This window comes from Pelophylax lessonae (genome assembly GCF_965119305.1).
Source record: "Pelophylax lessonae genome assembly, chromosome: 2".
Classification (NCBI taxonomy): Eukaryota; Metazoa; Chordata; class Amphibia; order Anura; family Ranidae; genus Pelophylax; species Pelophylax lessonae.
This window is the reverse complement of record NC_138769.1, coordinates 97,703,466-97,720,129: the sequence shown is the minus strand read 5'-3', so window position 1 is coordinate 97,720,129 and position 16,664 is coordinate 97,703,466. Positions and strand designations below refer to the sequence as shown.

Below are 16,664 nucleotides of genomic sequence, written 5' to 3'. Positions count from 1 at the left end.
TGGGATCCATGCCTGGTTCATTTTAATGAACATGAGCTTGTCCACATTGTCTCTGGACAGGCGGCTGCGCTTGTCTGTTATAACGCCCCCAGCCGTGCTAAATACCCGTTCAGATAATAAACTGGCTGCAGTGCACGCCGGCACCTCCAAGGCGTAAAGGGCAAGCTCAGGCCATGTGCCCAACTTGGAGACCCAGAAGTTGAAGGGGGCAGACCCCTCATTCAGTACGTCTAGGCGTGTGCACACATATTGCTCCACCATGTTGGTAAAATGCTGCCTCCTGCTAAGACGTTCCATCTGAGCTGCTGGTGCTGCTGTTTGTTGTGGCATGCTGACAAAACTTTTCCACATTTCGGCCATGCTAACCCTGCCTTCTGAGGTGCTGGCGGTGCCCTGGTTGCGTTGGCGACCTCCTCCTCCTCCTCCTCCTCTGCCTTGTGCTTCCACTGTGGCCCCGCTGTCAGATGGGAATGCCAGCAGCATCGCATCTACCAGCGTGCGCTTGTACTCGCGCATCTTGCGATCGCGCTCCAGTGAGTGAATTAAGGACGGTACGTTGTCCTTGTAACGGGGATCCAGCAGCGTGGCCACCCAGTAATCAGCACAAGTTAGAATGTGGGCAACTCGGCGGTCGTTGTGGAGACACTGCAGCATGTAATCGCTCATGTGTGCCAGGCTGCCCAGAGGCAACGAAAGGCTGTCCTCTGTGGGAGGTGTATCGTCCGTGTCCTCTGTATCCCCCCAGCCACGCACCAGTGATGGCCATGAGCTGGCCTGGGTGCCACCCTGCTATGAACATGGTTCCATCTCCTCCAGCTCCTCCTCATCCTCCTCATCCTCCAGAACTGTGCCCCTGCTGGACAATTGTGTCCCTGGCGTTTGTGTGTGCAGGAACCCACCCTCGGAGCCCCTTGCGAATGACTGCCCTGAAAGCCTTGGAAATGTTACCTCTTCATCCTCCTCCTCCTCCTCCTCCTCCTCATCCTGTGCCACATCCTCTTCCATCATCGCCCGAATTGTTTTTTCAAGGAGGCATAGAAGTGGGATAGTTAAGCTGAGAACGGCGTCATCGCCACTGGCCATGTTGGTGGAGTACTCAAAACAGCGCAACAAGGCACACAGGTCTCGCATGGAGGCCCAGTTATTGGTGGTGAAGTGGTGCTGTTCCGCAGAGCGACTCACACGTGCGTGCTGCAGCTGAAACTCCACTATGGCCTGCTGCTGCTCGCACAGTCTTTGCAGCATGTGCAAGGTGGAGTTCCACCTTGTGGGCACGTCACATATGAGGCGGTGAGCGGGAAGGCCGAAGTTACGCTGCAGCGCTGACAGGCGAGCAGCAGCAGGGTGAGAACGCCGAAAGTGCGCACAGACGGCCCACACTTTCTGCAGCAGCTCTGACATATCGGGGTAGTTTTTAAGGAACCTCTGCACCACCAAATTCAGCACATGTGCCAGGCAAGGGATGTGCGTCAAACCGGCTAGGCCCAGAGCTGCTATGAGATTTCGCCCGTTATCGCACACCACCAGGCCGGGCTTGAGGCTCACTGGCAGCAACCACTCATTTGTCTGCTGTTCCATGCTCCTCCACAACTCCTGCGCGGTGTGTGGTTTGTCCCCCAAACAGGCAAGTTGTAAAACTGCCTGCTGTCATTTACCCCTGGCCGTGCTGAAGTTGGTGGTGAAGGTGTTACGCTGTCCGGATGAGGAGGCGGTAGAGGACGAGGAAGCGGAGTAGGAGGAGTTAGGAACAGGAGGCAAACTGAAGCGCCCTGCAATCCTCGGTGGTGGAAGGACATGCGCCAAATTGCTATCCGCCTCAGGCCCATCCGCCACTACATTTACCCAGTGTGCCGTTAGGGAGATATAACGCCCCTGACCGTGCTTACTGGTCCACGTATCGGTAGTTAGGTGGACCTTGGCACAGATGGCGTTGCGCAGTGCACACCTGATTTTTTCCCCCACTTGGTTGTGCAGGGAAGGGATGGCTTGCCTGGAAAAGTAGTGGCGGCTGGGCACGACGTACTGTGGGACAGCCACCGACATAAGGTTTTTAAAACTGTGCGTCTCCACCAGACGGAATGACAGCATTTCAAAGGCCAATAATTTTGAAATACTGGCATTCAGGGCCAGGGATCGCGGGTGGGTAGGGGGGTACTTCCTCTTCCTCTCAAGTGTTTGAGAGATGGAAAGCTGAACGCTTCCATGGGACATTGTGGAGATGGTTGTTGGTGACCCAGGTGGTGGTGTTGCTGACAGATCGTCTGTTTGCGGGGTGGCAGGTGCCAGTATCACTACAGATGTGGCTGGAGCGGCCGAGACTGCAGCAGAAGAGGAAGCAGGATGAGCCAGAGACGTTTCTTGGTTTTGAAGGTGTGTACTCCACTGCAGCTCGTGCTTTGCACTTAGATGCCTGATCATGCAGGTTGTGCTCAGGTTGAGAAGGTTTATGCCTCGCTTCAGGCTCTGATTGCACAGGGTGCAAACCACTCGTGTCCTGTCATCAGCACATTTTCTAAAGAACTTCCACGCTAGAGAACTCCTTTGAGCTGACTTTGGTGCACTTGTTCCCTTGCTGCGTTGGGCAGTAGCAGGCGTAGTGTGTAGGGCACGGCCGCTCCGCTTCTGCACCCTGCTCCCTCTTCTGCTGTGCTGGTGGCTCTGTGCGACCACCGCCTCTTCCTCCAAACTACTCAGGTCACCTGCATGACGTTCATTCCATGTGGGGTCGAGGACCTCATCGTCCTCCACATCATCTTCCACCCAGTCTTCACCCCTGCCCTCCTTGTCGGTCTCCACAATGCTGAACGCCGCAGCAGTTGGCATCTGCGTTTTGCACGGGTGTATCTCACAGTCAAATATGCAAACTATGCCGCAATTTAATGTTTTTTACACCAAAAGGGTGTATATTGAATAGCGGAATAGGATAAAAAACTGTGTATCTCACACGTACAAACACAGACTAGGCCCGATTACATTTTTTTCTACCCTAAAGGGAGGAAGAGGAAGAGGAGTAGGAGGAGTTGGGAACAGGAGGCAAACTGAAGCGCCCTGCAATCCTTGGCGCGGGAAGGAGATGTGCCAAACTAATTTAAAAGGTGTATCTCACACGTACCGATACAGACTATGCCGTAATTTAATTTTTTACACTCCAAAAGGGTGTCTATTGAATAGCGGAATAGGAAAAATTTTATAATACGGTGTATCTCACACGTACAAACACAGACTAGGCCCCGATTACAATTTTTTGTACCCTAAAGGCAGGATGAGGAAGAGGAGTAAGAGGAGTTGGGAACAGGAGGCAAACTGAAGCACCCTGCAATCCTTGGCGGGGGAAGGAGATGCGCCAAACAAATTTAAAAGGTGTATCTCACACGTACCGATACAGACTATGCCGTAATTTAATTTTTTACACTCCAAAAGGATGTCTATTGAATAGCTGAATAGGAAAAATTTTATCATACGGTGTATCTCACACGTACAAACACAGACTAGGCCCCGCCGATTACAATTTTTTGTACCCTAAAGGCAGGATGAGGAAGAGGAGTAGGAGGAGCAGGCAGGAGGCAGACTGAAGCACCCTCAAAACCTCGGCAGTATGAGATGCGCCCCAAAAATTGGAAAGGTGTATCTCACACGTACCGACACTGACTATCCCGCAATTTAATTGATCCCCAAAGGTTTTTATTGAATAGCGGAATAGGAAATATGATCAAAAAAAGTGTATGTATCTCACACGTACACAACCACACTAGGCCCCAATTACTATTGTTTGTACCCCTAAAAGGATGGATGAGGAGTAGGAGGAGTATGGAACAGGCAGCACCTTCAAATCTTCAGAAGTATGAGATGAACCCCAAAAACTAGGAAAGGTTGATCTCACACGTACCGACACAGACTATCCCGCAATTTAATTGATCCCCAAAGGTTTTTATTGAATAGCGGAATAGGAAATATGATCAAAAAAAGTGTATGTATCTCACACGTACAGAAGCACACTAGGCCCCAATTACTACTGTTTGTACCCCTAAATGCAGGATGAGGAGTAGGAGGAGTATGGAACAGGCAGCACCCTCAAATCTTCAGAAGTATGAGATGAACCCCAAAAACTTGGAAAGGTGGATCTCACACGTACCGACACAGACTATTCCGCAATTTAATTGATCCCCAAAGGTTTTTATTGAATAGCGGAATAGGAAATATGATCAAAAAAAGTGTATGTATCTCACACGTACACAACCACACTAGGCCCCAATTACTATTGTTTGTACCCCTAAAAGGATGGATGAGGAGTAGGAGGAGTATGGAACAGGCAGCACCCTCAAATCTTAAGAAGTATGAGATGAACCTCAAAAACTTGGAAAGGTTGATCTCACACGTACCGACACAGACTATCCCGCAATTTAATTGATCCCCAAAGGTTTTTATTGAATAGCGGAATAGGAAATATGATCAAAAAAAGTGTATGTATCTCACACGTACACAACCACACTGGGCCCCAATTACTATTGTTTGTACCCCTAAAAGGATGGATGAGGAGTAGGAGGAGTATAGAACAGGCAGCACCCTCAAATCTTCAGAAGTATGAGATGAACCTCAAAAACTTGGAAAGGTTGATCTCACACGTACCGACACAGACTATCCCGCAATTTAATTGATCCCCAAAGGTTTTTATTGAATAGCGGAATTGGAAATATGATCAAAAAAAGTGTATGTATCTCACACATACACAACCACACTAGGCCCCAATTACTATTGTTTGTACCCCTAAAAGGATGGATGAGGAGTAGGAGGAGTATGGAACAGGCAGCACCCTCAAATCTTCAGAAGTATGAGATGAACCCCAAAAACTTGGAAAGGTTGATCTCACACGTACCGACACAGACTATCCCGCAATTTAATTGATCCCCAAAGGTTTTTATTGAATAGCGGAATAGGAAATATGATCAAAAAAAGTGTATGTATCTCACACGTACACAACCACACTAGGCCCCAATTACTATTGTTTGTACCCCTAAAAGGATGAATGAGGAGTAGGAGGAGTATGGAACAGGCAGCACCCTCAAATCTTCAGAAGTATGAGATGAACCCCAAAAACTTGGAAAGGTTGATCTCGCACGTACCGACACAAACTATCCCGCAATTTAATTGATCCCCAAAGGTTTTTATTGAATAGCGGAATAGGAAATATGATCAAAGAAAGTGTATGTATCTCACACGTACACAACCACACTAGGCCCCAATTACTATTGTTTGTACCCCTAAAAGGATGGATGAGGAGTAGGAGGAGTATGGAACAGGCAGCACCCTCAAATCTTCAGAAGTATGAGATGAACCCCAAAAACTTGGAAAGGTTGATCTCACACGTACCGACACAGACTATCCCGCAATTTAATTGATCCCCAAAGGTTTTTTATTGAATAGCGGAATAGGAAATATGATCAAAAAAAGTGTATGTATCTCACACGTACACAACCACGCTAGGCCCCAATTACTATTGTTTGTACCCCTAAAAGGATGGATGAGGAGTAGGAGTATGGAACAGGCAGCACCCTCAAATCTTCAGAAGTATGAGATTGTGTTCACTGTACCCCACAAAGATTGTGTTCACTGCACCCCACAAAGATTGTGTTCACTGCACCCCACAAAGATTGTGTTCTCTGCACCCCAAAAGGATTTTGTTCACTGCACCCCAAAAAGATTGTGTTCACTGCACCCCACAAAGATTGTGTTCACTGCACCCCAAAAGGATTTTGTTCACTGCACCCCACAAAGATTGTGTTCACTGCACCCCACAAAGATTGTGTTCACTGCACCCCACAAAAATTGTGTTCTCTGCACCCCAAAAGGATTTTGTTCACTGCACCCCACAAAGATTGTGTTCACTGCACCCCACAAAGATTGTGTTCACTGCACCCCAAAAGGATTTTGTTCACTGCACCCCAAAAGGATTTTGTTCACTGCACCCCAAAAAGATTGTGTTCACTGCACCCCACAAAGATTGTGTTCACTGCACCCAAAAAAGATTGTGTTCACTGCACCCCACAAAGATTGTGTTCACTGCACCCCACAAAGATTGTGTTCACTGCACCCCAAAAGGATTTTGTTCACTGCACCCCAAAAAGATTGTGTTCACTGCACCCCACAAAGATTGTGTTCACTGCACCCCAAAAGGATTTTGTTCACTGCACCCCACAAAGATTGTGTTCACTGCACCCCACAAAGATTGTGTTCACTGCACCCCACAAAGGATTTTGTTCACTGCACCCCACAAAGATTGTGTTCACTGCACCCCAAAAGGATTGTGTTCACTGCACCCCAAAAAGATTGTGTTCGCTGCACCCCACAAAGATTGTGTTCACTGCACCCCAAAAGGATTGTGTTCACTGCACCCCAAAAAGATTGTGTTCACTGCACCCCAAAAGGATTTTGTTCACTGCACCCCAAAAAGATTGTGTTCACTGCACCCCACAAAGATTGTGTTCACTGCACCCCAAAAGGATTTCGTTCACTGCACCCCAAAAAGATTGTGTTCACTGCACCAAGATTGTGTTCACTGCACCCCAAAAAGATTGTGTTCACTGCACCCCAAAAAGATTGTGTTCACTGCAGCCCACACACAGCAAAATGGATGTGGATCACTTACACCTGCCTATCTCCTATCCCACACCACACAGCAATATCGATTGTAGTTTGTAGAACACACTTTCCCTAAAATTCATCAGACTCTATCCCTAACAGGATTGATAAGAGATCGTAGATCGGGACTGAGTGCAGAGTGCAGACCCCACCCCACACAGCAATATCGATTGTAGTTTGTAGAACACACTTTCCCTAAAATTCAGCAGACTTTATCCCTAACAGGATTGATAAGAGATCGTAGATCAGGACTAAGTGCAGACCCCACCCCACACAGCAATATCGATTGTAGTTTGTAGAACACAATTTCCCTAAAAATCAGCAGCAGCCTCTCCCTAACATGCCTACAACTCACCCTGCCTAAAACACTCCGACCTGTCCCTCAATTCTATCCGGACACAAATGTTTTTTTTTCCTGTCTGTCCCTAAAATCAGCAGCCAGCACGTTGATGTGTGCTCTCTCCCTGATCTAAGCAGCAGAATGACGCCGCTGCGGCGCTGCCTCGAACTTATAAAGACTTGGTCACGTGCTTCAGACGGCCAATCACAGCTACTGATACATTTGTAGGCATGGCTGGGATGGCTTAAGGCACACCAGTTAAACGCTTGTTGATTGGCTGTTGAAAGCCCGCCATGAAAAGCGCGCCAAAGCATGCAAAACCCGGGAATAAAACGACCGAACACGGATTTTTACCCGAATATACAGTAAAGTGTCCGTGTCCGTGTTCGGGTAACAAAAATCCAATTATTCGGTACGAACACGAATAATACAGTCCGTGTTCGCTCAACACTAGTGATCACCTATTTTAGTGTTTAGTATTGCCCGCATTATGGGTTGGTTCTGCCCTTGGGACTCTGCTGGGTTTTATATTGTGTGGTTGCCATGGAGGTTAGCATGAGTCAGGTCTATGTTAGGCATGTCTGTTACCTTTGGTTATAAGGGAGAAGGGGGGGCGGGGGAGGAGGGAATGTATGTTTTTTGTTGAATGGATGTCTTGTATGGTTGGTTGTTGTGCCATATTGGGTGAGTTTGTTGAGGTTGGTCCCACTTGGTCGGGAGCGAGGGTTAAGGGAAAAAGGAGGGGGGGGTGGTGGTTGGGGTTTTAGTAGGTTGAGGTTGACTGGGTTTTGTATTTGTTGTGTTTGTGAACATTCATACTTTGCCAGTCTGTGTGGATAGGGGGGATTGTGTGTTTGCTTGATGTGAGTGTTGTCGTGACTGTCTGTATGTGAGACCATTTGGGAGTGTATGGTTAGGGTGGTGATGTATGTGGGGAGTTCGCCTGGCATGTGTGTGGGGTGTTTTTTTTGGTGGGTGTGAAGGTGTGAATTCATTGGCTGCCTACATTCTACCATCTACTAGTATCTTTAGATTTAAGGTTCCGGAGATATATACTTCCAGCAATGCAGTTTAAATTACTTCCCTACCTCAGTACCTGGCCTTCACCCCAACTCCTCTGATGGTCACAAGCGCAGTCCAGTGTCCATTATACCCGCCCCTGCCAGCTAAGCCAGATGGATATACGGTCATCATTATACAACCCCGGTGTGTACCATATATGTTTGGACGGCCTAGGGGTTTCTATATGGTGGAGTTGGTGAGCACAGTTATGTTCTTAGTAGAAGTAGATAATTTGTATATTTGATACGAGTCCATATGTATAATATGTTTGTCTTCCTTTTTCTTCTCTTGTAAGCCTTTGTGACAACTTATTTAATATTGAGGGTCCCTGAGGAAGCGAAGTGGGAACAAAAGTGTGTTCTGCAAAACATGTCGGACCTTCAGTTTCCTCTTTAACTAGTTGTGAGTTCACATATTGTTCATATAATGAGCCAGTTTGTTACTCCTTGTTTGTATGTACTTTTATACTGAGCTTTAAAACTATTTTTAGTACAATAAAATCGACTTGTTTTACATATGATTGGCTGTTGTGTGCTCATCTCAATGCGAAAACCCCAAATCCTCTGAAGTTCACTTTCATACTGGTAGGGGGTATTTTCCTTCCTTTGTTCTTTATCGTATAAAAATTTGGAATGATGATGTGGGACGTTGTCTCTGGAACTGGTAAATCTTAGTTTAGTTTGCAGATATAGTAATTTTTAACCACATCCTGCCCAGCCTATAGCAAATTGATGGCCAGGTGGTGGCTCTCCCGTTCTGACTAGAGATCATTTGACGACCTTCAGAACAAGCTGCTCATTCGCAACCCCGGGGGCTTGCAGTGCAGCGATCAGTGATGCGGTGTGTGGCTCCAGCACACTGCATCTCTGATCAGGGGAAAGAGCCTATGATGTAGGCTCTTTACCATGTGATTAGCTGTGCCCAATCCCAGCTGATAACAGCGTAACTAGGAATTGCCAGTTATTGGCATTCCTCTATTCATGCTGACAGAGCATGAGTAGAGGAGAGTCTAGAAGTGGCTCTCCAGACAGGGGGGATCTGCACTGATCATCAGTGCAGTAAATATTAGTGCAGCCCCATCAGCAATGCCCACTACTGCCCACCAATGATGCCCACCAGTGATGCCTTTCAGTGTCCATCAATGATGCCTATCAGTGCTGTCTATCAGTGCTCATCAGTGCCGCCCATCAGTGCCCATAAAGGCTTCCCATCAGTGCGGCCTATCAGGCCCCATCAGTGCCCAACAATGCCACCTCATCAGTGCACATCAGTGAAGGAGAAAACGTACTTATTTACAAAAAATTAAACAACATTTTTTCTCATTTTCTGTCTTTTTTCATTTGTTTAGCAAAAAAAAAAAGTGGTGATTAAATACCACCAAAAGAAAGCTCTATCTGTCTAAAAATAATAGCAAACATTTTGTTTGGGTACAGTGTTGCATGACCGCCCAATTGTCCTTCAAAAGTGAGAGCGATGAAAGCTGAAAATTGGCCTCGGCAGGAAGGGGGTGAATATGCCCAGTATTGAAGCGATTAACAGGGGTTCCCTGATACTGGAAAGTTATTTCAAGGAATCCTCTGTGTTGAAAAGATTAAGAAAGGCCGGTTTAGAAGAGTGGCACAGGCTTATGTTTGCACCACTCTTTGTTAATTCTCTCCAATGACTGTTACGGCAGTTAAAGCTTAGTAAATTGAGCCCATAGGGTTTACAAGAGACTGACTCTTCAGGGAACACCACAAAGGTAGCAGGTTTGCAACCAATAGGTCCAATCACAGTCATCATGTGTACGAAAATTAAATGTCTGATTTTTAATGTCTTGTGTGCTATTTCTAATACTTTTGTATTGAAAGCGGAAGGGAACCTTCCTTTTTATTGCCCCCACTAGTGTTTGCTGGGACAGGAAATGGGAGAAAATCTCTCCATGATGGAAAAGGTGAAGACCTTCATTTTTTGTTAACACCGGGAGAGGAAGTAAGAGAAAATCTCCCCAGCAGGAATCTGAGCTGGGAAAAAAAACAAGCCTTCCTGCTTTGGGCAAGCAGATAAAGCGATGACTGGACTTGCACTTTATTATATGAAAAGTCACTGTGCCAACTTACTTAGATCGGGGAAGGTCTGTCCTGGATGTGTAGAGCAAACAGAGGAACAGGAACACAGAAAAAGCTGCAAGGCCAACCCAGACTGCGATAACAATGGAATCTGCAAACACATAAAACACATGGATGTGAGTGATGTCACGGTCAGCCATACCTTTCAATATGTCATTTTTCAGAATTGAACATGTCACTCTATGCTGTATTAAAGCGGTTTTAATCCCCAAACCAAAAACGTAATGTATTGCAGCTTACATCAATCATCTGATGTGGTGGCTGCATTGGTTTTCTTTTTTTATGGTCTTTTTTCTCCTCTTTTTACCCGGTGATCCGTCCAGTACCACACCTCCTGTATTAGAGTGCCCTGACTCTGGATGAAGGAGCACAGGGGACACGTTTGGCAAGCAGAATTTTCAATCTAGGCAAAGGGGAGTGTTATATGTGCTAGTGATTTAGATACATTAACAAACTGAAGCTGAACTCCAGCTAACACTTTATAAGCATTTACAGCAAACTGTTGTGTTCTGTGATAAACGTTTTACAAAAACAAAAGCTGGTAATTGTAAGCAGCCCTGTCAGTGGTAAATGGTTTGTCTCAGTGCAAATCCCTATATTTGCAGAGTTTGTTTTGTTAAAAAACAACAGACTTACTAGTCAGATCACCAGGTAAACATAAAGAAAAGGAAGCTTAAAAAAGAAAACAAATGCAGCCATCACATCTAAGAACTGGTAAGCTGCAATATAATGTTTACTTTTGGGTTTAATACTGCAAGTAAATCAGTTATGCAGTATATTTCGTCTAAAGTCTCCATTGCTTTCTACATTCACTGTGCATTGCACTTCATACATAATTGTTGCTACCTATATAGACCTATGCAGTATGCATTATACATACTATTCCCGTTTGTATATTATTATTTTTAGGCTGTCATAAACATTTATACAATGTATATTGCACACGCTGTGCTCTCTTTGTGTTGCCTTGTTGCTAATACTATATATATAATTGCTACTGAAAAATTCCTGTTTTTATATTTTACACCCTCTCTAATTATGTAATTTGAGATTTACCAATTTGTTCGGTCACATTTTGTATATATATATATATATATATATATATATATATATATATATATATATATATATATATAATTATGTTCCTGGTAATAATCATAATAATCAAGTATACTGAATTTGTAATCATGTTACTATATATATATATATATATATATATATATATATATATATGTATTGTATGCTTTATACAGTATATATATATATATATATATATATATATATATATATATATATATATATATATATATATATATATATGTATTGTAAGATGTTTGCATTTTAGCCTAATGTTCCATGTAAATGTTTTTATGTAGTTTCTATGTGATGTAGAGAGCACTGGTATAATTAGCGCTTGCTGCTTTTGCTTTTTTGCTGTATCTATGTCATGCAACCAGGATTCAGCACGATACTTTGAGATGAGTTATACTAAAAGGGCAGCACACAGAATTTGGTGTTATTGTGCACAGTAACCAATCAGCTTCTATGTTTTATTGCCAAAGCACTACCACTTCAATACCGGGCACTTTCACCCCTTCCTGCCTAGGCCAATTTCCAGCTTTCAGCGCTGTCACACTTTGAATGACAATTGCGCAGTCAAGCAACGCTGTACAAAAACTAAATGTAAAAAAAAATGTTTGAGACAGATAGAGCTTTCTTTTGGTGGTATTTAATCACCACTGGTGTTTTTTCTTTTTTGCTAAACAAACGAAAAAAGACCAAAAATTTTGAAAACAAAAAAAAAAAACGTTTTTCTAAGTGTCTGTTAAATTTTTTTGCAAAAAATGATTTTTCTTCACTGATGTCCGCTGATAAGGTTGCACTGATGGGCACTGATATGCTGCACTGATGAGGTTGCACTGATGGGCACTGATAAGGAGGCACTGATATGCTGCACTGATGGGCACTGATGAGGAGGCAACGATATGCTGCTCTGATGGGCACTGATAACCTGTACTGATCTGCACAGGCACTGCCCTGATTATCAGTGTAAACAATTTTTTTTTTTTGGTTGTTTGGGTTTTTGGGGTATTGTGTATATTAGGATATGTTTATGTGTTGTTTGTATAAAAGAAAATGTTTAATAAAAATTACATGATTTAAAAAAAAGAAAAAAAGTGTAAACAATGTATTCACTGTGTCCTGTCAGCCCTGCGGGTTATCACCTCTCCTATCCTGACACAGGGACAGCATGTGGGGAAAGGAATGTCGATACCCGCAAGTCTGTTTACATGTGACCAGCTGTGATTGGACACAGCCGATCACATGGTAAAGGGCCGCTGTGATTGGCGATCTGTGATTAGCTGTTTCCAGTTTGAGATTCTGGGAGGACATCCATGGACACCCTCCCAGAACTGGAGAGCCGCACTGTAGCCATCTTTTGGTCATAGCGCAGGTGGGCAGGGGTAAATTGAACACGCTGAATTTAGAAGCTGATTGGTTACTATGCACAGCTGTACCCAATTCTGCGTGCACCAGTTTTAGTCAACTGATCTTCCCCACCAAATGTGTTTGTTAGTCCACAGTAATACAGAAAGGTCATGAGGAAATATTTTGATCAGTAAGGTTACCCATCTTTATGGAAACTTTTATTTTTATTGTCCTGGAAGTCCAAAGGTTGTAGTATGTCCTGAATGTTGTATTAGATGTCTGGATTGGCATGACCAAAGCCACGGGAACATACACAAATGTTTGGCTCAATACACAGTCAGAACTAGCTTTTGGTTAATGGGTGGCAACGGTAGGACCTGCTTGCCATTTGCCCCTTTTAAAGGCTCAGTCCACCAAAAACGAACGTATCAGATTTTGGCAGATGCTGGACAGATTTAAAGCATGTGATATTTTCTTATATGTCTTGAAAATGTATTGGTGAGAGTTCTGGATCTAAAACCCAGCCTGTGTATAAAACAAGCAAACATGGCTGCCCCCATGTACATATAAAATGATGAACTATACACAGAAACAAAGGTTTTTAAAAAAAATAAAGCTTCATTCACTTGGCTGTACAGGACACAGAGCCTGCCCCGGGACCCACTGCTGCTGTGTATACCCATCCACTGAGGCGAACGGGAAGAGCAGGATAGCTCTTCCGAATACCTAGCAACTTGCTGGGGATTCGGATTTTTACAATACCCATCTTCTGTTCCCTGGCACTGCTGTTCCCTGGTTTTGGTTTGCCTTACCTGCCAGCTGCCTCTGGTCAGTGGGGGGATTGCATGGCCCCATCCCCTCATTGCACACTGACGTTTGGTGGCAGTTTGGCGTGGCTCAGGTTTTTGGTTCTGTGGAGTGTCCTTTACACTGCGCCCCATAACATTGCGGGCATGGCAGGGTGCTGGCATGGCTGTAGACGGTGGACCCACCCCCTTATTGCATGCACCAATTGGGGGCAGTTTGGTTGGGATTTGGGTGCTGCAATTGCATTCTTCACCACGCAGTTGCAATGTGGGGGGTGGGGGGGCCCCTTCGCCTTTGTGGACAGGGATGCTTGACCCTGCATGTGCAAGCCCTCGTGCACAACCAAATACAACTGCCCCGTCTAATGAATCTCAATGGGCGGCTGTATGCAACGGGTCCAAGTGATGTCATTACATAGGCTCTGTACACTGTATGGCGTTGTGCATGAAGCCAAGATTGATTTTTTGAAGGTGACTTGATTAGTGTTGGGGTACTTTTAGGGAACGTTGCTTTGAGCTCCAATGGCCCAGTAATAAACACTCCCAGCTCCAAGGTCTTGGTAATGGATTGTTCTCTGGAGTGTTATTTCTAAATACTATTTGTTATTAGCACAGCTCCTAATGGCAGTGTCCTTGTAATATATTTCAAAATGTTGTGGGGCTCAGAGACAGAAGGATCTACAGGTTTAGGACCAAATAAAGTTGGCTATACACTAGAAGATTTTGAAACAAACATTCCTAAAAACATTTGTAGGGACAAAAATTCTTTGTACATTCGATGACTTTTGGAATGTCATTTGAAAGTACCGGTACTTCAAAATTAGCTTGCTTTCAATATTCAATTTTAGAATAAATGTAATTTCCAAAGCAAAAACCACATACACTATTAAAATTTGCTTGAGAAAAAATTTCCATCCTGCCCCTTAGAATTCAAAAACAAACATCAATTTCATCCTATTAGCAAATAGAATATCAAATTAATGTTCCTTAAGCAAAAAATGTTGAACAAAATTCTAGTAGTGTATGGCCAGCTTTAGGAACAGAGGGATTAGGGACCAAGTAATTGACAAAGATAATAGAGATACAACGAAGGACAGAGGGAGCAAATAAGGTGTAAACGGAATTTGGGCCAAATAAGCAAAGAGATACCTAGGACCAAATAAGGAACAGAGAGTATAGGGAACAAATTAAAGTGAACTATCGACAAAACCTTTTTGTTTTTTGGATAGAGCAAGGGAGGATTATAACCCCTGTCAGATTATTTTTTTGCCATCTAAGTCCCATTACAGGAGATTTCCCTTCGCTTTCTGTCCCATAGCCAAAGAGAAAGTGAGAGGAAATCCCTGCAAATTAGGGAATTTCTTGGGGACCCCCAGGTCACCAGAACTAGTGTCCCCATTTGAAGAATTCCACTTTATTACTTTTCTGGGGACAACCCAAAATGTGGGTAATTTCTTTTACTTTCACTTTCAAAGATAATGGTAAATAGGACGGAGAGGGTGAATCTCCTTAAAATGGACACAGACCGCAATAAATACCTGATAGGGGTCCTAATCCGTCTCCACTCTTTCCAAAACTAAAAAAAGATTTACCTTTAGTTAGGGAAAAATGAGAGACAGGATGATTAGAGACACTAAAATGGACAGAGGGATTTTGTACCAAATGAAAGCTGGAGGGATTTTGGTAGAAGTGAAGGACAGAGGGAATTTGAAAAAGATAGGAGACAAAGCAATTTGGGATGGAGGTATTCAGGACAAGTTAAGGGATGGAGGAATTGTAATCAAATGAGGGAAAGAGAGATGTAGGACTAAAAAGAGGAACAGGGTGACATTGGGACCAAGTAAGAGAGAGAGAGAGAGATTTGGGAGCAATGATTGACTTACATACTTGGGATAAAATGAGGAACAGAGGGATTTGGGACCACATAAGGGAGAGCAAAAGAGTCCAAGGACCAAATGAGGGATACAGAAAACTTGGATCAAATTAGGGAGAAAAGTAATTTGGGAAAAATAAGGGATGAAGGTATTTAGTACCAAAGGTAGGAATGCAGGGATTTGGAATGAAATGAGGGACAGTGGGAATTGGGAAAAAATTGGAGACAAGGCAATATGGGAGAGGGGGATTCGGGACCAATGATCACATAGATAAATGGGACAAAATGTTGGACAGAGGGATTTGGGACTAAATAAGGGACACAAGGAATTTGGGCCAAATAAGGGAGAGAGATACCTAGGACCAAAAGGGGGACAGAGGGAATTAGGGTCAAATTTGGGGGATAAAGGTAACTGGGGAAAAATGAGGAACAGAAAGATTTAGGACCAAATGGAGGGATTCGGGTCCAAATTAGTCACAGAAGAAATTGGGAAAAAATTAGAGACAAAGCAGTTAGAAGATAAATAAGGTATAGGGGGATTCAGGACCAAATGAAGAAAAGAGGGATTTGGGACTAAATGATGGGTAGAGTTATGTTTGAACCAAAAATTGACTTAGATAATTGAAATAAAGTGATAAGGGACAAAGGAATTTGGGAGCAAATGAGGTACAGAAGGAATTGGGGCCAGGTGGGGGGGGGGGGGGAGAGAGATCTAGGATCAAATGAGGTACAGAAGGAATTGGGGCCAGGTGGGGGGGGGGGAGATCTAGGATCAATGAGAGAAGGAGAGATTTTGGATACAATGAGGGACAGAGGGAAGGAAAAAAAAAAAAAAAACTACTACTCACACTTGTTGACCTTCAGTTGGCTTTCATCAAACGAGACTGGATCGACGTAGTCAAAGTAATATTCGTATGTCACTGTATAGTTGTCAGTTTTATTTTCTAACTTTTCCATTTTGGCGCAGCGCCCACTGCTCACATTATGCACCAGTTCTGCGCCAGTGAATGTTCCTGGTCCTCCGTCAGTTCCTGCAGTGACTAGAAAGAATACTGTATCTCTTTTTTTTTTGCTTAGATCGCAAATCTCTTGAACAGTTATTTACTTTCTACCCCCTCCCTCCACTGCATAGATACAAATCTAAGATAAACACTGGGAATAGGTCAGTGTTTAGAGGAAATCAGAGGGTACATAGTGATCTCATTTCAATGCACAAATAATAAAATGAGTAGATGGGGACATTATGAATGAACAGGGAATGACAAAACATACATGTTTTATAAATGGTGATTGATTTATTTTAGACAGGAGAAAGCACAGCTAGATTTTGTAAAGCTGTTCAGTCGCTATAATTAAACTATGAATAAAAGACATCCCAGGAAAGATGATTATAAATAATAGCCACTTCT

At 43.9% G+C, this 16,664-nt stretch overlaps 1 protein-coding gene across 1 annotated transcript in view; it reads right to left on the bottom strand.

Moving 5' to 3' along the window:
- MRAP (melanocortin 2 receptor accessory protein) overlaps positions 1-16,336 on the bottom strand; it is a 63,043-nt gene extending 46,707 nt beyond the window's left edge. Inside the window, exons 1-2 of the mRNA XM_082246931.1 lie at positions 16,104-16,336; positions 10,138-10,237 (exon numbers count right to left, since the gene is read on the bottom strand). Coding sequence (XP_082103057.1) covers positions 10,138-10,237; positions 16,104-16,212 — 209 coding nt within the window. The 5' untranslated portion in view covers positions 16,213-16,336. The remainder of the gene's footprint in view (positions 1-10,137; positions 10,238-16,103) is intronic.
- Positions 16,337-16,664: the final 328 nt, after the last annotated feature.